Source organism: Macrosteles quadrilineatus, unplaced genomic scaffold (genome assembly GCF_028750875.1).
Source record: "Macrosteles quadrilineatus isolate MER2022 unplaced genomic scaffold, UCM_ALF_1.0 Scaffold_9__3_contigs__length_116548681, whole genome shotgun sequence".
Classification (NCBI taxonomy): domain Eukaryota; kingdom Metazoa; phylum Arthropoda; class Insecta; order Hemiptera; family Cicadellidae; genus Macrosteles; species Macrosteles quadrilineatus.
Genome location: NW_026542602.1, coordinates 77,391,084 through 77,412,553, shown reverse-complemented (window position 1 = coordinate 77,412,553; position 21,470 = coordinate 77,391,084). Strand labels below are relative to the sequence as shown.

At 32.7% G+C, this 21,470-nt stretch overlaps 1 protein-coding gene across 4 annotated transcripts in view; it reads left to right on the top strand.

Annotated features, from left to right (window-relative positions):
• The window catches only part of LOC129002550 (hemicentin-1-like), a 193,616-nt gene extending 173,150 nt beyond the window's left edge, over window positions 1–20,466 (top strand). Inside the window, exons 2-6 of one of the 4 annotated variants that reach the window (XM_054430430.1) lie at window positions 11,824–12,038; window positions 13,067–13,277; window positions 14,133–14,186; window positions 18,115–18,414; window positions 19,566–20,466. In XM_054430430.1, coding sequence (XP_054286405.1) covers window positions 11,824–12,038; window positions 13,067–13,277; window positions 14,133–14,186; window positions 18,115–18,414; window positions 19,566–19,663 — 878 coding nt within the window. In that variant the 3' untranslated portion in view covers window positions 19,664–20,466. Of the gene's footprint in view, window positions 1–11,823; window positions 12,039–13,066; window positions 13,278–14,132; window positions 14,187–18,099; window positions 18,415–19,565 lie in introns of all 4 variants that reach the window. The other 3 variants (XM_054430429.1, XM_054430432.1, XM_054430431.1) reach the window with 3 other exon arrangements.
• Window positions 20,467–21,470: the final 1,004 nt, after the last annotated feature.

The window sequence follows — 21,470 nt, the reverse complement described above, 5'->3', positions numbered from 1 at the left end:
AAGCCATATGAATATGACACAGGAAAACATTATTTATATACAACCAACTACAATGGATGAAGTAAAGCTGTATGAATATTACATAGAAAACATGATTCCATATACAACCTAAGACATTGAATGGGGTAAAGGCATATGAATATGACACAGAGAAACATTATTTTATATACAACACATGACACTGGATGAAGCAAAACCGTATGGGTATGACCCAAGAGTAAAGAGTAAGCACATTCTTATTGAGAAGATCGTTATCCCAAGATCCTGTTCACCCCACTGTAGTTAGCATGTGAACATCTTACATATTGATTCATACTATGTAGTTTGCTGTCTCTTATATGGAATAGGCCTACAAGAAATTGTATTTTCTTAATTATTTTTTATTAAATATATTCAAACATATGGAATATCAGAGTGCGAACATGTTTTTTGCCTTGTTCAGCTTTTTGTGTTGTTTTTTAGAAACGACTGTGTATTATTTATATGTATAATTGTAAATGTAAAAAATTCAAAAAAAACTTACTTTTTAAATTTACGTATACTTACTTTCAATCTTCCTTGTTTTACCACCAGTTTCTTAAGTGAATGGAACTGAAATAGGGGCTATTTCATCGAAACTAACTTCAAATTCCAAGGAGGAAAATCGTGTCATACCATAGCTTCTATAAGATTTCATCTTTACCGATCTCTTGTAATTGCTACAAGAAAACAATAATACCCCCGCCGCAGCAAACCTGCCGACTAAGCGAATTTCTAAGTGAATTAAATATATTTTAATAACATTAGGTTTAACGAGTACCTAGGATTGCTGCTACAAGGAAACTAATAAAGTGTGTTTTTTTTTGTAAAATATTGATAGCTTAGTACAAAACAAATAAATTTGATCAAAATACAAAATATATATCTATAAACAAGCAAACTACAACATTTGACAATATTCTCCAGAAGAATAACATGGGAATTTTAAATTTACAATTTCTTAAATTTTCTCCGTTACTATTAACCGAACAAAAATACTTTTATATACTAAATTAATTGTTTTTTTAAGTTCTTTAATAAGGTTTAAAGAGAAATTGGGAAATTTTGTGTTTTGAGGGACAAAAGTGAGATAAACCAATTTTTACCCCATAAAACCCCCCGTAAAGCCCCGTTCCCATGGTCCGATCATGCTGGTTCGCGAACTCATTCAAGTTTATCCCGCTTTACACCTTTAAACCAAATTTCATCAAAATCTGACAAAAATTACTCAAGTTATCGCGTTCACGGACGTATATATATATATATATATATATATATATATATATATATAAGTCTATATATATACATATATACAAATTTGAACGAATGGTGTTTTTGGCCTCTGGGGACATCAAAATGAAAAAGTAAATCGGTCCCGGGTCTAGGTCTTACCATGCCATTTACGGTAATAGCTACTTCCCTAAAGGGAAATTCTCTAAAAACATCCTGAGTTGAAAAAAAAACAGTCTATGTTTATGGATAGCTCAGGCTCATGCATGCTATTTAACATGCAACATATTCAAGGTGACTTTACCAGTAAGAGCGTAGCTTACGACACTAGTTATCTCTGAAGTATTCACACAGACTGGTAGATCGTTATCTTTAGTCCCGACTTCCTGTCACACTCCAAGGTACTTGCACGAGTACTTTACCCAGTCATATACACGCTATGGTTGTTTATCAGTGACGAAGTAAGCGCCTTACCTGACGGAAGTGGCATATAACACATCCATACATTCCGTCCTACGTTGTAATTCCACATTGCATGTCAAACGATACTAGATCCATTGTGACGTAAATAATACTGTTTTTCGAATCCAACAGCTTAGGTCAGATTTTATTCTCAGTCATTTTATTACATGATGGGTTAGCCTCTGGGTCAAGATATAGCAATATTAAAAAGGTTCAGAATACAGCGTCAATTGATCCTGCTATAAATAACGACTACTGTTTCGTGCTGCAAAGAGCACATCTTCAGGTTATATTTTAAACTCTTAACATTATTCTCATTGATGTATGAGCTCGTCAGCATTATAATATAAAGTGTCGAAGAGTTTATATAATAGTGCTGACGGCCTCATACATCAATGAGAATAGTGTTCAGAGTTAAAAGTTCAGCCTGAAGATGTGCTCTTAGCAGCACGAAACAGCTTTCGTTATTTATAACATAACAGGATCAGTTGACGCAACATGTATTCTAAACTTTTTTTAAATAAAATTTTTATAATTTTTGTATGTTAATATATAGAAGGTGGCTCAGTCAGTAGTGTCACGGACTACGGGGCCCAAGGCAGCCATGTCGTAGGTTCGGAGGCTGGCCACTACTTTTTATCAATACAGTTTATCCTTGTATTGTACCGGCTTAACCCTTGTTTTTATGCTCTTCTCTAATACGAGATAACTAACTGACTAGTTAACTATCTAGTAGTATTATTTTTAATAAAGTAAAATGTTTTTAAATATTTAATGGGAGCGCCGGAGATTGAACCCGTATCTCCTGAAGGCCTAGACGCCAACCATGAGCTTTGCTGGATACGTTTTACACACATGCCCATAGCCTATGTGGACGGGTAAACGCAATGTTAAAAGAAGCCACCAACAAAAAAACCTGCTTTTGTGCTATGCTTCCCCAAGGCAAATTGGCATAGAGTACCATTCAAGCAATTGCAGGTTGAACATGCTGAAATAAGTAGGGCAACCATGTTGCTTATTGAATGAGGAAATAAGGATCCAATTTAACTTTTGCATATGTAAGTAGACCAAATATAACTTTTCAGCTTATTTCTTCTAACTATTACAGTATTCTAGATTTTTATTCATACTAAAGAACAAATTTCAACATTAAAATAATATCGTTATATACCTGAACTATATTTTTTCCGCATCGTAAGGATATTTATAGGTACCTGTAGGTTAACTTGCATACTCACTTATTTGTGTACTAACATTAACACTATAGATGTTTGTTCTGCTTATCTGATGCTACTATCATGCTGTTTTATTTATAGTGTGTAAATACTGTAAATTACAGAATCAGATTGGTTCGGTATACTATTTTAGCTATGTTTGCAAAATCTTTTACCTAATGGCTGGTACAGATTTAACACTCCAAAACCTCATGAAATCGTTTTATTTTAAGGCCTACATGCTGCAATGGATAATTTGTATAGTTGTTTATAAAACGTAATGATAAGAATTGACTTACACTAATAGGATAGCCGTTAACTGGAAAAATAAAACAACCACTTGCATACGGTTATTTTACAACAATGAAATAAATAATTAGAATTCAATTGTAGTATATTTATTACTTACTTGGCGTACTTTTTTAACAAAATAAATTAAGACTAATGACCAAATCCTGGATGAATTATTTTTATTAAGATCATATTACGTACATCTTTGTTTATAGTTAAACCATTTTTATTATTATTGAAATGCTCTCAAAAAGTAATAATATTTAATTCAATAAAAAGCTCCAAAATATTAATACTATTTTATGTTTTTTGTAAGCTAAAGTGAAGCTGATTAACAGTATTTTTTCTTTTACCTTTACAAGATAAATAATTTTTATAGCATTATTTTATAGCAATTTATAGCAATCTGATTTGGGACAAATGCTAATCGTAACTTTTCCAACAAACCTCTTCAACCATGGTAGTTGCTTCACGGGTGACCTTTTTCAACATTCTAGGTTATTGTGGTAAAAAGATTGTTATTATAAATAGTCCCCAAAGTTTTCCTAATAAGAAACTGTCTTTACCAACGAAGCGACTTCTAAATAAACCGCACCAAAGCAAACAGACACGCTACAAAGCTGCGGTTTCATTTCACCTTTGGTGTTTCCTTGTTGATACCAAGAACAAACGCTCATCTACTAAGTCTAATGAGAGACTCAGTCTAAGCTATAATTGTTTGTAATTAAGATAACAAGCGTAATTCGCATGGGATGTTGCGGTAGAAACACTCCTGTACAGGTGTCGCTGCAGACAATGGTAATGATCAGATCAATACGGAGGTGCTGCTGGCGTGGCGGGTAGAGGAACTACAACAACCCCACTTGTCAGCTCCGCCCCAGTCTATCGTACCATATAGTACTATCGGTGTCAACGTAAAGAGATCTTGGCTTTGCTGGTTATTTCAATTGAATATTTGTAAAACCTAAAATAGTTAATGAAATGTTTAATTTTCATGACGTAAACTTAATATTTAATATCTAAATCATTTTTAAACAGAATAGATATTGGATGTTAAATTACTATCTTGAAAAATATTAATGATTCATACTTAATTATAACTTAACGATCCTGAATAAAAATAAGCTAAAGATGTTTCGAAACTAGTATTCTCCCTTTAAAAGTTTTAAAACGTATTATGTATAGAAGTTTTTAATATAAAAAATATTACATTTGGCCACACCTCATACCAATAAGTAAATTGGTCCGTGAGCATTAATTATATGAACACATATCATAAGAAAAAACGGGTTTCAAGCAACAGCAGTTTTAAATAGGCCTAAGGATATATAAGCGGATGATTTATTGGTTAAATATATTAAACAGCATTGGCCATAATTTTCATACGATTCAAATATTAATTAATAAAAATTCGATATGAATATAAATAAATAAAAATTCGATATGAATATTTTAAGCAATTGGGTCGTTTTAATAAAACTAGTTCACTCTGTGCTGAGACTGTAGATTATTTCAGTTTAGTACAGTTTAGCTTTTATTAGTTTTTGATAATAACAAACAAATAAGATTGATTACAACAAAAGTTTACATGTTTTGTATTTTTGAAGAGCCAACCTTATAGAGTCATCAACAAGTATTCGTGTCATCATTTTCACGAGTTTAGATCGAGGTAACGATTTTTAAAGTATACTTTGGTGGAAGTATAACTTACCTAAACAAAGCTAAACTCACCTAGCCAAATCTAAACACCGCAACTCAATGTAAAATAGTGGCGGGCGGTTCTAATTTTGGCAATTCCTATCATAGATAATCAATCATATTTAATTGTTTTTTATACTTCACTCATATTAATTATTTTTGCTTAACCAACATAGCAAGAAGTACTTGTACATACGTACAACAAGAATGAGCCGTCAAAGGACCAGCTCTAGCACTTGCTTCTACTTCAAGAAAGACTCTTTAGTAGGGGTTCTAAGAAGCCATTATCCATTGAAGAGCATTTCTACGACAAGGTTGCACATTTAATTTAAGGTTTTGGCTCTTTTCATCATGTTCTTGGTACATTCCTTAATCTAAACTTAATTGTACACAAAATATTCAATGCAATTTAATAAGGAGGTAGTTTGATTGACATTCTTTGAAAATATACGCAAACGCCAGATAAATGTAAAAATATTATTTGATAAAATGTAACAAAGCTACTCACAATCATGTCTAAATATTTACTTCTTAACGACAATGATTTTTGTGAAACGACCTGGTGAGTTGCGTTTGGAAAACGCTTTGGTAAACCTTATTAGGCCCCGAAAATCTAAAAAGCAAATAAGCAACTAACTAACTTAAGCTAAATCTTAACATAATTTAACTTATCTAAATAAGCTAACTTTGCCTGATTAAAAAGGCTATTTTTCATTTCATTTCATTTCATTTCAAATCTAACTATTAAAATAGCTAACCATTAAATTATAAATATGAGCCAAACTTAAACTGATTTGTTTAAAATAATGAGTATTTGTTAATAAATGTATAGTTATACACAATGTATCACACTATTTCATTACTTCTTGATTTCATTTCCCACACAAATGACTTAAGTATTTAATTGGTTAAGCTTTAGAAAACATTTACAGTTTAGATTCTGACGGAAAGCGATCCATTACACTGATTCATTGTAATGGGTTTAACTTTCGACATTGCTGTGTGATTTACTGTCAATTATGCAAATTGCTAATCCTAACAACACTAATTGTAGCTGCTGGTTCACAGTTATATGATACTTCTAACAAACCTGGTTAGGATATTATGAAACAAGTAATAAACTATTTACACCACAGCTTCATAAAACTACATTATTTCATGCATATTAAGCATGACAATGTCAAAAGGCATGAATCTTTAGTTTTATGGTAATTTGGGCTCATTTTTATACTAAATCACTATTAATACCTCTCTTATGAGCTTGGTTTTGCGTATTTATTTTAATTAAAATAACTTTTTTTTGTAGGATTTGTTTCGCTATTTTGTATAAATTATTTTAAACGTCAATATTTTTTGTTGTCTCATGTTACCTAATTTAAATAATCTTTCGGACATCAACAAACTAAAGCTCAGTCGTTTCAAGCCACTTATAATGCAATATGTTAACATATATACTGTGTAACCAAATAATATATTTTCCATCTTTGTTAAAACTTTATATTTCGTTCACAGCCAACAGCCTCAAGAGAAAGGGCGCAAAAAGTGTGAATGTCTGCGCCATGGACGAGAATCTTTATTTTATTGCTAGAGATTTAAGTTCGCCGTTACTCCCGATCTCGGGCAGGATTTATGTAGTCAAGTGCCATTACTGAAATTACCAGATAATGGATGGACGCAGAGCAGTGAGCTAAACGTCAAGTACCCCTGACTTTACTGATATAAGTCGATAATGGTTATATAAACAACGGGCTTATTTATTATGTTTCTTAGACAATTTTATTATTAATATTGATATTTATTTTTAAATTTATTGAGGAAACAATTTTAATAATATATACGAAACAAATTAAGCTGCATTAAATTTTAAATTGGAATTGGTATGGCGAAAATAAACAATGTATAGCATTTTCCTTTTTAAAGTATTTAAATTGGGGTAAAGCAGTTTTTTGATAGTATGACATAAATTTTAATGGTGATTTACTATATCAATAGGCCTATAGATCTCTTTATGATACTATAAAAAAAACATTGTAATAGTAGCAATCAGTATGCGCACCTATTACCTTTTCCTTTTAGATGTTAGGATGTTTTATTGCAAAATTGTATAAATCATAAATTCTAATGTTTTTATAAGTAACAAGATGCAACATAATGTCCTTATATTACTTTAATGAATTCTGAATATTTTCCTGTTTTTATTTAATTTTAATGCATTTAATGCCCATTCATCAAATTATATTAATTTATTTAGTCGCTTTGCTTTACCTTACAATTAAGAACTTTTTGTCGTCAGTAGAATGTTTTTTGTTTCTAGGACTTAATTCTGTTATACCGAAATGCTTACACATAACTACATCAGTGTTTTAGCCTTAGTGTAAATTATTAAACACACATCTTATTATTATTATTTTTTTCAGAGGGCCAGGCTTAAAAGTTACCATGGGATTGCATCGCAGCTAGAACAGCTTATTGTGCACCCTCGTTCACAGGTCCTCATTCTCCGTCAAATCCCATGTCCTTGGTGAACCGTGAGAGCCTTTTGACTATGGTAACCTGTTCTTCCCTTTGATCTCCCATCAATAGGCCAAGGGATCTCATACAGAGACCTTGTAGGGCTGGGCACATAAATATACCTTCACAGCTTTCACAAGGTCTCTGGCTGGTGCAAGCCGTAGCCAGATTTCCCTGAAAGGACTCAGCTCCTGAACTTGCTTGACCAGCCAATCCTTTGTGGCTGCGTCAGCACAGCCTCCACGTTTCTTCCTGGAAGCTTCATTAGAGTCAGCTTTGGGGGTACCACCCTTGCCCTGCTTTCTCCCAGCATCCTAGTTCCCGGAGGAACTGGCTTTGCAGGCAGCAGAGAATTAGGGTGCTTGGCAGCCCACACCAGCCTCCTCTCACTTCTGGATAGCACCTTTTCGTCTTTGGCTAAAGCATCCGCTATCCTCCGTCTTTGCAACTCACCCCTGGAAAGTCGTTTTTCGTACGAGGGATCTCATACGCAGACCTTGTAGGGCTGGGCACATAAATATACCTTCACAGCTTTCCCAGCATCCTAGTTCCCGGAGGAACTGGCTTTGTAGGGAGCAGAGTTTGCAGGGAGGCTGGGGTGCTTAGCAGCCCACACCAGCATCCTCTCACTTCTGGGTAGCACCTTTTGCCTTTGGCTAAAGCATCCGCTATCCTCCATCTTTGCAACTCACCCCTGGAAAGTCGTTTTTCGTTCCTTTCCGGTTTCTGCGAGCTTGTCGTCATCGTCAGATTTCAGTAGACCTTCCTCCTCCATTTGGGTCAGATTGTCTACATTGTTCTCACGAATACCGGTTATCTAAGTCCACCTCCCCAGTGACCCGATTAGAGAGGTAAGGGGTGCGTACTACTGGGTTACCCCTGGTTCCCAGAAGGCTCCGTTAAGATACTGAATATTAGGCCCCCAGTGCCACAAGACTCTTGGCACGGATCGCATTACACCTTAGTCTAGGGCTCTTGGCACGGATCGCATTACACCTTAGTCTAGGGCCCCCTAACTTGGTTCTGTAAGGGGACCAACACCCAGTGGCAGAAGGTAGCTCCCCGCAGCTAACAAGTGAGAGTTGGGGTTTAGGTTGTGGCCAATCTGCCGAACCAACCCCGCATGCCGAACCAACACATCTTATTGATATCCTCCGTATAAAAGATAAGATGCAAAGCAATAATAAGAACCAATTCTACAACCATTTTATTGTGCTACAAAAGTGTAGATTACTCTATTTTTGGTAGTACTATTATTTAATAAATTACTTCTGGCTTTATATTTTTCATGTTTTTTACATGTTTCCTCCACTAACATGAGCTAAGTTATAACAAATTAGCTCTAATTTTAATAGACTTGTTAATCACAACTGCATTAAACAACGTATGTCAATGATTCAACAACCAAAAGAACTGTTATAAAATAAAAACTGCTAAATGATGTTGGATACAACCCCCTTCGTGCCAGGTCATAAATATGAAAAGGCGTTTAAGCAGAGAAATCTCAAGAGGAACATTAAGCTAATTACCTGATGCTAGATAAGCAAGAGGCATTATATCTAATAAACACCTTTGTATAATGCATTGTACGCTGAATAAACAAATAACCTGCCTCAGCAATCCTGCAGACTTAGCAAATTTCTATTTGCTTGATTGGATTTTATTTGAATATTACTTCAAAGTTTTCACACCTGTCCAAATAGCATCGAGTTTGATGAAAGCTTAAGTATATTCCTAAGGACAATGTAATATAGTATATTTTTGTGATATGTTAACAGCTCAGAATTAAATAAATACTTTGAAAAATGTTAAATTTACGGGTTTTTAGTAATTTTCTTAGTAAATATTTAGTGGAAACAATGCTTCAAACATACTCAATTATTTGTCTTTAAGCCAAATAAAATGGTTAATGAGGAAATTGCTAAGTTTAGATTTTTATAGGGAAACCACCAATTTTACTCAATAAAATCATAGTCCATAATCCAATCGCACCGATTCACGAGCCCCCTTAAAAAAAAGTTTTGGTACCAAAAATACCCCTTAAATAAACTCTTTAAAAACGTTTGTACCAAAAATACAAAAAAATCTGCCAATTTTCACTTTAGTTGCCGTCCTAACAGTCAAAGACGTGAATTTGAACTAATGGTGTTTTTGCTTTCAGTGGACCTCAAAGTAATAAAGTAAAAAGTAAATTTCTCCCGGGGCTAAGGCTTACCATAAGACATAGGCTACTGTAAGCCTATAGGAAAATGTTGTTTTGCTTTGCAAAATATTTTATTTCGAGGTGTTATATTTATTTAGTTTAGGACGTTGTTTAATTTCAGGAAAACAAAAATATTAATAACACAGTCGTTTTTAATACCCCGATAAAACAGCTTCTATGTAACTTAAATTGTTTAATGCTGTGATGATGATTGCAACCAATACTTAACGTTAATAAGTTTACAGAAGGTACTTAAAAACCATAAACGGGATTATTTGCAAACATTTACTGTCCAGCTAGTCTTTGCTTTTATTAACAAGTCTAAAATTGTATCATAGCAAGAAGATTTTTTTTTACCTAATAGGGCCAGTTTTGTGAAATAAATGCACATTATTTTAATGACGTCTTTACCTTCTATCATCAAGAAGGATAGTATAAAAATGCATTAATAACAGAAAAATAAACCTTTCTGCTGTACACGTTGTTTTACGTCACAAGCGTCTGCATAACTCATTTTCAGCATACCAGTTTAATAATAATGTCATGAGACTTGAAGCCACACCTAAAAACGACGCCACAACAAGAGCGCTGTCTGCTGTAACTAATGGCCTTTGCCTCGTTTTTATCAACGAGAACGAGCGTCTAATTATGAGCAGCTGATTTATTACACCCCATTATACATTGCGGAGTCTACGGGTAGAATATTACAGTTTCGTGTTTGAACTTTGATGACCTAAAAAGGAATATTGAGTAGGTTTGCGTAAACTAATGCAAAGAGGTGTAATAGGAAAGTTAAAGTGCCTAAACAAGTTTTTAGTTATAATATGTACTTAACACAATCTGTTTCCAACCATACACTTATGAATGGTTTTAACGGGATCAGCAGATATTTTGTATTTGTAATGCTGATGATGTGTGTGCGTAGCTTGGCAAATGTTTAGAAAGGTATATCATGGTTTAATAAAATATATTTACCTAAACAATTTTAAAGTACTTTTAGTATAATTATTACTAGGTGAAACCCGGCAAAATCGAGGGTACACCCTACTCTCGAGGTTTCTCGAAAATCTTTCTTACTGCGATAAATAGAGTGAAGTTATTAAAATATACTTTAAATAAAGAGAGAGTAAACATAATTATTACGATTTAGTAACCTACAAAATTGGTTAACATATGGGAAAATAAGTTGTCATTCATGGTCTGTCATCTGACGTAGGGAGTCAATACTACTGATACTGGTTCTGTCTGCTTTAGGGAAATCTTTCGGGTCGTATTTGGATCGTATCAGTAAATCGACATTTTTGGTCATAACACAGAATTTTGATCAGTGGGAGGGAGATCAATTTTTTTTTATATTTGATCAAAATAGCTGTTTCTCCAAAAAGCAATGACAGTCTTACACTTACTTCGAAGTGCAATTTGTTTTCCTTCTCTTGCTACGCCAGCTTTCATATACTTCTTTGTTAATTGATTAACCTCTGGAATTATTCTATTAATTTCTTTCCTGTTTAAAATAGCGTTATCAGTTTGGAAGAATAAGTACCGATTGATATGGTACTTGCATAACATTACGGTGTCATAATAGTCCTCGATCTATTGCATTTGGATTTTATAAAAGTACATAATGCTAGAAAAAATAAAGGTAATTTATATTATAAGAATACAATTTAATTAATGCAAGCCAAATAAATAAAACATTACATTTAAGCACTGAGTTTTGTGTACGACTTTAAAACAAAGCAAACTTTAACAGAAAAATTTAATTTTTTTAATAATTCTTATTATTCTTCTGTGCCTTTTTATGACTTTAAATGCCAATTATTAGTGAGTCATCGGGGTTGTATACCAATATTCTAACCTTAAAACTGGTAATCAAGTAGGCCTAACTACCTACTAAAATAATATAATACGTTAATCTGGATTAAGAATACTAATCTTGCTATTGTCACCAATACTTATTTTTTTACAGTTTCCCACTCTTGTAATGTTACTACCCATTGACAAAGGTTATTTGCTGTATTAAACGTAGCCTAACTTACGTCAATACCACATCGATAAACTCAACGAGCCTGTTAAACTATCTAACTAGAGCTAGAGTTAATTGAAGTTGAAAAAAACTTTACTTGACCAATGTTTCTCGTTTTACCTATTCAAACCATTTCAATCCCTACATAACATAAGATCTCGCTGTTTCAGGAGAGTCGTCCATTGTGTCAATAGGAGAGAGTCCCACGATCGCCAGACCGCCACCTCGGCCCATATCCATGTCTGGGGGAGGCAGCAGGTACGCCGAGCCGCCAAGGGTCGTGGAACGACCCTACTTCGATGACGTGGGTCCTAGGAACGTCACAGCTGTGGTTGGTCAAGCCATCACTCTCAACTGTCGAGTAAAACATCTTGGAGACAGAACTGTAAGTGTTTATATTATACAGTGAATGTTATTGAATACTTGTGATGGTTAAATATGGTCATTGTAATATATTATATTCCAACGATAAAAACTCGTACAGAATAAGCTTATGTACCAACGAAAATGAAGAGATAAATCCCAGATTTTCCCAAGGATGATTAACTTTATAACTATTGTTATATTGCATAACAGCTTTTCCTGAGTTTTAAGAACAAACTATTGTTGCAAAGTTTACTAAACTCGTAATAATATAGACTGATTGGGATCCGATTCATCTGAATTCTCGAACTAGCAGATAAATGTAGTTAACCTAACATTCGTTGAAGTATAGTAAACAAGCTTGCAGCATACACAAAGGTAGTTAACCAATGTGACATCGAATTGATAAATATCTGCTACCTCTTGAAAAACACTCTCTAAATTGCAGTGTTTTTTTTTTTTTTACTATACCAATAAATTTGTGATATACAGCATATAGTATTTACTACCTGTTACACTGTTTTAGCAACAGCGATTTGAAATTCAACCCTTTTCCAGCATAATGAAACGCTTGTGTACATAAATGTATATAAATTTCGTATACTTTTATATACGTCAGCAAAAAGGTCATTTTAAAACATGCTCAACGTGTTAAAATCAGCTCTTTACTCCCAAGGCATATAGAGTAAAAACCCTTTTAGATCCTTGGGAGTAAACGTCCGCTGTTGTTAATTTAGATTATGGGAAATGACATGAGTAAAAATTATGTATAGATTGATTTAATCAGTTGTAGCGTATTGTTGAATTTTTCTCAATAGTTTTACATAGAAATGTATGCACACTAACACCTTCGTAATAGACGACGTAATTTATTTCCTGTGCATCGTTGCTTCGGTCACGAAATTCGAGCTTTGGTGGAGAAGATAAAGATTACATCCCAGTGATGAAATATACAACTTTTATCACACAAATATCATTCAATCTGTTAGATAAACTATGGGATTAGTTTTTCAAACTAACTATTACTTTTAAACCATCGAATATTTCCAGGTGTCCTGGATGAGAAAGCGAGACCTCCACATCCTGACCAGTAACATCTTCACGTACACTGGTGACGGGAGGTTCGGAGTGGTTCACCCTGAAGCCAGTGACGAGTGGAACCTCAGGGTCGAGTACGTCCAGAAGAGGGACGCAGGGATATACGAGTGTCAAGTGAACACGGAGCCCAAGATTAGCTTGCCTATCATGCTCAATGTGGAAGGTCAGTATTGTCATGGGCTAGGAACCACGGTGAACAATTAGGTTCCTTCTATAGTTTTTTTAGAGTAGCAGACTATCATAGTGTGACTAAACAATAATTAATAATTCAAGACCTATTTTCAAATGATACATGTAGGGCCTACCCTGAAAAATAAATGTATTTGGTACGATACGTATGATTTTTCTCAGTTCAATTAGTGGAACATTAAATATTATTGGCTTATGCAAACTTATCTAAAATGTCATAAAATTAAATAGTGTTTATTCAATTAGTCTTTTTATTTTTAGATTGTTTTTATGGTTTTGAAATTCCAAGCAAGCAAGATCCTTAGTAGTAGGCAATGATCTGTTACTGTATTTAGGTTATGAATTTGTAATATGGTACTGTATCAAGCTATGATATATTACAATGTTCAATGATAAGCATCTTAAACCTCACTAATATTTTTTTAGTGACCTATCACTATCAATATGTTTAACACAACTTACTTTACCATGAGGGAGTCGATTGCCATTTTTTTACTCTCCTAATTTAATGTAACTTTTTGGGTAGGTGCAGCTATATAATATAATATATAAATTAAAAGTAATGTAGCCTATAAATTAACAAAATTACTATATTTCTATTTTGAAAGGTAGGTTACTAGTGTGATATGTAGCTTAAACCCAGACTATGCGGTATCTAGCACTTCTGTCACGAGTAGAAAGTAGATGATTGTATAAAACTGAAACACATTTTCCAGAAGCGAAATACATTTGGATGTACGCTTAGCATTAACGCATGACATCCAGTCTGCGTACCCCTTTTTCATTTGTCTCAACCCTCTTTTGATTTACTGATTGTTCTTGTGTTCAGAGTCTATTCCCGGACCTCAGGCACCAAAACAGGGCCCCGCAATCTCCAAACAAGGTTGTCCTTACTCTTTCTATCTCACTCTTTCATATTTCTTTCACAATATTTCGTCTTCTTCCTGGATCGCATGGCTTCTTTCTAGCTTCTGCAGACTAGCATGTAGTGTATCCTATGCATTGGATATTTTCTTTTCAATTTATTTATGTATTTTTTCGATTACTAGTGCTTGGCAGCGATTTTCGCTTTAGTTTGTCAAAGCTTTAAATCGTACGATTACTATGAGGTACACATAGCTATGGCAATTTTGTATAGCATATAATTAGTTGACTAAAGTTTAATTAGAAAACGTGCAATATGTGTAAGTATACAAGTAAACAAAAGACATTCAAACGAAATCGTATGTCTATAGAATTTATCGACAGCAGGATAGATGCCTCCCTAAGTTGTCATTAGCTGTATGTGATATTAATTAACAGCTGTGTCTAAGGAATATGTCGGTCTTAGTCAATAAAAAGACTACAAGATCGCGCCACTCATCCTAAACTCTTCTCCTGTCATACTTGGCTTAAAATACCTACTTTGAATAGTCGCCATTCAATGAAAAGTATTAAAATATTAAAGATAATAAACCAAGAGTGAAAGGTCTATCAACAATTCGATATAAATTACTTGGTTTAAATGATAATATATTTGCTAAACAGGTCTGAGATATGGTTGACTTTCAAACACTAACTGAATCCTTTTCATCATTTACATCGTTTAGAAAACACTTCGAGGAATGGAATGCATTTTTTAGAATAGGCCTTAATCTTTTGATTTATGCAATGTATGTGTAAATTTACTTGTTTTACATACAGGGTGGTAAAAAAACTCAGACATTTTAACATGAATTTTTTTACTTTAACTACATGGTATTTATTAAAACTCAATATGGCCACCGTTTAAGGCTCTGCCGGCGTTACCCATGCAATGTTAATTCCATCCCCGAGAAATGCAGCAAAGGTGTGCGATGTGCTAAATTTTGATTTATCGCCAACAGAGCATTACAAGTGGGCATATTAAGATGTATTGAATATCATAAAATACTTTTAGATTTTTTTTTATTTGTTCATATGTAAAATACCATGTAGTTAATCATTTTTAAATAAAGATTTATGTTACAATGTGTCAGTTTCTTTCGGAGTAACTTCTAAAAAGGCCTGAATTTGATAAACATCAAAAATGAATAACAATAAAAACTTAACAAGAGTATGGTAACGTTATAAGTATATCTGCAAGTAACGCTGTAAAGTTATTTATAAATATTTTGTTTAACAAATTGGAATATAAAATTGAGCATTATCTTAATTTTGATATTACAAGTGGTGTAAACTATTGGCTTGTAATCATGTGACTTCAAACTAAGATTTTTGATCAATCATATTGTGTAGCCATTATTTGCTGTAAAGTTTTGATGATGCAGTTACAGATATGTACGCTATGACTAAGTCACTAAATCAAGTTAATAGTATTTACACTCATCTCTCTATGTGATTCGTTTTGATACTCTTGTTACAAAGTGATGTGCATTATAAAGCTTGAAGTTGTATAAGGGCTTAATTATTGGTTAACTCGATTACAGGAGTTAAAGGTACAAATCGTAAAAAAATCAGATAATTTTAATTTGTTTTATCAAATTAATATAATAAATGTATTTTTCGCGGATAATCATAACATAGAATAAACGCTAAGATAAAGCTTTGGAGATAGTTTATTTCCTATTTTATGTATTTATTCATTTTACTAGGTCCAATAAAATAAACTGGCCATGAAATACAATTGTTACATGACCTAAGAAATAATATAAAAATGCAATCCAAACAACACTTCCTACTACCAAATTTTGTTAATCCAAATCCATTCTAGGAAAATTTAATACCAGATAAATTTTCAAGATTTGTTTTTTGGTTTTAAAATTTCCAATTTATCCTTTAATCTCTGGAATAGACTGATATTAAGGTTTACAATGAGTATAGTCTAGAAAACAAATAACTAACTAATTATCAAGAACTTAAGTTTTGAAGTGATTGTTTTACTTTCTTAATACGTTTATTGATATCCAAAATTGTTTTATAGCACCGTAAGCAAACACTTTTTTCGCCATTTGATCTCATTAAAACGTGTCTTTTATCAATGTTTCTCATACAAGTATAATAAATGGGCATTTTTAAATTAAGAGGTAACTTAAAATTTGTATTGTTATAATTTGAAAATAACACTATAGAAATAATTACTATATACAATTTAAAATAACTAGTTAAATTGTCTTTTTAAAATATTAGGCCCTACACTATTAATATAATATTTTTTTTTTGTAACAACATTTATATTTTTATAGTTTTAAATTATTTACTCTAGACTTGGAATTTATTCTATTTTTATTTTCTGAATCATTATTGCAGCTGTAAGCAACTAAATTTATATTAAATGTTTGCAAATTAATAAAACCTTAAGTATAATACCTTGAGTATAATAAAAGTTCATTACGTCTACAAATACAAATATTGCCGATTCGGCAAATACGTAAAGATGGACCAAATGCTAGCTTTTTACTCCATCAGCAACAAATCATTTGATAGAAGAAGCTTATTTTGTCCCTGACTCAGTTATACTTTATCAACAAAACATAATTACCGAAGCAATTCGATTTGATTTGTAGCTATACGGTGTAATGGTTGCACCCCAATTAACTATAAATCAAACAGGGGATTACCGAATGGTAATTTACTTTATGGTTATTAACTTTGCTTGTTTATTACATATATTGTTTATCAGGTTTGGTCCACATCAGGTAAATGGAACTACAACATTAACTATTCGATCAGTAATTTACTGCTATAAAATGCGATTATAAACTTAAGTCCAGCATTGGGATTTTCGGTCATTTTCTTTCACAGTATGATTAAAGATTTTTACTAGAAGTCGGATAAAAGATAGTTATAATTTTTTTTTGTTATACAATAAATTCGTTCCTACAAAAGAAACATTAATATTTAAATTACCATTATATAAGATTTTTATTAATACTATTCACTTAAACATATTACATTCTTATTAAAGTATAGTATAATGTCCATGAAATATAAATAATCCGTAGAGCATTTTCTTTTAAGTGTTTTCCTTCATACTGGATTGGTGTCATAAGAAAGATTAGTTTTACGTTTACGTGAAAATGAAAAAAAAAACCTATACCATGAAATATACCATTTAATTACATATGACAAGGTTTAAAAATGATAAGTCGGAATAGCTTTTTATTATCAAACCTTTAGGATAATGTAATCAATCCAAAAGTTGAATAGCCCTAGGACAATTGCGGTGGACACTTCTAACTTTAATCATTATTAGCATACCCTTATCTAAATAATGCGACAAGTAGTAAACAAACAATAGAAACAAGTCTTACATAGCCTACAACCACTACGTAATACGTACAACATTACCAGTAATACGACATTTCAAAACCTTTTATTTACGGATTTGTTTATTTGTAAATCAAATATGACACCAACCACATAGGAGTAAGGTACAGAGAAAACATTCAATGGTACACTTCGTGGTGTCTAGGGAAAAGTCCCGTGTTCTCTGTGCAATGGATTTGTAATTTCATTAATTAGTGTTATAGAATTAAAATAATCAACAACAGAATATATTTAATGCAAGCCAACTCGTACTATTTAAATCTATTTGTATGAACAGATTTGTGCAGTAGACTTCTCTGATCGGATTTTTGAAATATACAAACTTGATGACAAGCAATCAAAATTGATAAGCTTTGACATCCGATTGACTTTAAAACATTTCAGAATATAAGTAATGTATTCACATTACATCTAACAAATGCAAAATAAGACCAACATTTTATAAGTTAGCTCCTAATCTAATTTGCATCTTGACTGCATGATAGGCTAACCTATTGGTTATTTTAAAGCGGCTGGTGTTGCAGCGGCCCAAGCGAACATTTGGGGTCCCGAGGAAGTCTACGTCAAGAAGGGCTCCACCATCAGTCTCACTTGCTCCGTCAACATCCACTCGACACCGCCCGGCTCGGTCCTCTGGTACCAGGGCGTTTCCGTGGTGGACTTTGACTCTCCCCGAGGGGGCATCTCCCTGGAGACGGAGAAGACGGAGGCTGGGACGACCAGTAAACTGTTGGTCACCAAGGCAGCTCTAACAGACTCTGGAAACTACACGTGTGTGCCGTCCAACGCCAACCCAGCCAGTGTATACGTGCACGTGCTCAATGGTTGGTAGATTAAATTCATATTTTGAACCTTTTTTCGTAAAAAAAAAATAAAACAAATCCTGGGTGGTTGAATGTAATGAAACGTAAACTTGACACTCATTTTAATTTTAAACCATAGATGATGTTAGGTAAAACTGGACGTACTAAATATTTAATCGGTTCTACCTCACATTAAACTGTATGCACTCATTATTTATCCACATTATATATTTGGCTCTGAGATGACTTTTGCAATAACATATTATTGTATTGCAACCAATGCCTTTTGTCTACTCGTTAAGGACACAATCCCTAGGCCTAGTCCTAAGTAATGATTAAAATGGTTCTAGACTGTAACCTAGAACTTAGGTTGAAAGAATATTATTGACAGTTTTATTAAAACTAAAGTTTGAACCAAATTTTCCTTTTATCTTCACATTATAAGACATATATACAAATTTAGATTTGTTCATGTAGGTAACAACATCAGAAGTATTTTCAAGGTGAAACACAAAAGGGATGTATGCTTTTTTCATTACGTCAACTGGCTATCCTTCACACTGCTTATTGAAGATATGGATTCCAAAAAACGAATTTGTTTTTATAAAAGTCATCTCGTTCTTTTAAGACTCCCCAAGTATTTGATCGTATGAAATAATAGCAAAGGTTTTAGGGGATGATTTATACATTTGTTAAAACATTTCCAAAGCTCATAGGACTATGCAACTCTATTACTATTAAAACAAAGATGTTGATCTCCTTTAAGAAATCTTAGTTGGTAAACTAAACAGTAAAAATATAATTCAAGTGGATAGTTAGATAAATTCGTTATTTACAAGACGAAAATATGGTTTGGATTCCACTATAAACTGTGGGTCCTTAGTTGGCATTGGCTGTATGGGCTATTAATCAACAACTGCGACTAAGGAACATGTCAGCCTTAGTCAATACCAAGACTATGCGATCGTGTCACTCATCCTACACTCATATCTATTCATACTTGGCTTAAAATACCTATCTTTGTATGGTCACCATTTAAGATTAAATTATATTTAATGTACATATGGATGAATACTCCCCAAATATCGCTTGGTTTACAGCTACAACCTTAATATAAACTGTTCACTATTTTAAATTTGATCCGTTACAAGTTATGTTGTCGTGTTTTTCAGGAGAGCACCCAGCAGCTATGCAGCATGGCGGTACAAGTCACGTGATCAGCTCGACATTACCAGTCCTAGTGACATTCTTTGTAACCCTTCTGAGGTGATCCGATGGATTCTTAGTGTAAAGCGAGTATTCAAGTACAAGCAGGACTGTGGGAACAGACGATAGAACACTTAAATATTGTGAGGCCTAACACTTATCAGGAATCCGAAGAATACCATGTGGTTGTGCATTTTGTCAAGTATATAAGTTGTTTTTATACATTTTAAGACGTTGTGTACAAAACCGGGTTTATCACAATTTCAAAGTAAAAAGTTTGGTTAACTCTTATTCAAGGAGTTGAGTAAGACACAAATTAAATGAATTTAATACTATTTTCACAATTTTTAGGTTCAGTTATACTTTTATGATACAATCGAGTTTTGTTTTATATCTAATACATCCAATCAATATTCAAAATCGTTTATTTATTATTACTACCTGTAATATTACAACACATTTAGATTGATTCAGGGTAATCATGGTCTTATGTTCATTTGCGAATTTGAAAGAGTTCGTTACTGTTATAGCTTAGACTGTCAAGACTAAAGGCAACCGTTAAAAAGATTTTTGACTGATGATGTAAAAACTGATGAACATGTATAGAGTAAATTACAAATAACGTAATTGTAGGTATTTTACAACTAGATTATCATGAAGGCTTTCAAAGTCGAGTGTAAATATTGTACATACATTCCTTGCAATACATGTGATAATATGTTTATTATTGTTTTTAAAGTAAAGTTTAGTTATTACTAATTGTAACGTTATGTAATAACTACTTCATGTACAAATTTATCTTAACATTTATTCCAAGATTATAAATAGTTATAGAGATTCTCAGAGATAAAGTATAACTGGTTTGGACGGTGGTATTTATTTATTTATCCCTTTTAACTTCATTTTATAACAGTACACCAAAAAAGATATAACAAGTACAATACAATAGCTGAAGACACTCACCTTTATGTTAAACTAATTTATCCATGTAAAATATTTAAGCAGACCTTAGGCAAATGAAAATTATTATTTTAATAATTTTCTTTAATTGTGGTATAGGTATGCTAACTATGTGGTTTGGTAGAAAATTAAATATATGTAACTTTGTTGAAAATTTAATAGTTAAAGTATAATATACAGCATCTATATTGAACAGATATTTTTTTTTCAAGAAAGTATGGAATATGGACTTTATAAGCACATAAATATGAAATATTGTTTAATAAATTCTAACTCTAACTTTAATAAACAGCACTTGACACTTAAAGGATATGTAAGCAGTATACACGGTGATATACTTTATGGAATGGGCAAACAGCATAATTAACAAATGAATGTTCATACCGTTAAAGATTTAATTGTTTATTTGGAATGAGGTAAAAAAAAATAGTTTACAAAAACAACAAAGCTGTATGACCAGTGTAAGTTATGTCATGTTATACTTTTGATTTAACAAAATATATGTTTTCAATTATAAATAAAACCCCATAAGAATATATAATTTCTAAAGACAAACTTAATTCTATGAATATTTTATTTTGTAGCAATAAATGATTAAAATAATAATTTTTTGTACGGAAAACAGCTCTTACAAACATGAAGAACAGTTGAGTAAGCTCCTAAACACTCAGTGGAAGTGCCGTATATTTGCCGTGATTTGTGCCAATACTTGCCAGATAATTTATGAACGAACGATATATCGTGGCTGCCGATAGTTTAAAGCTGCACATATCATAGAAGAACTCTCTCAAAATAGGACAATACATTATCTAACACAGCCTGGCTGTGATTGGTGATGTTTATCAATCGATACAGATTGCTGTTCATGCCTTTTTTCCAAGAGTGCTAAAAAGTAGTGTTAATTTTAGCAT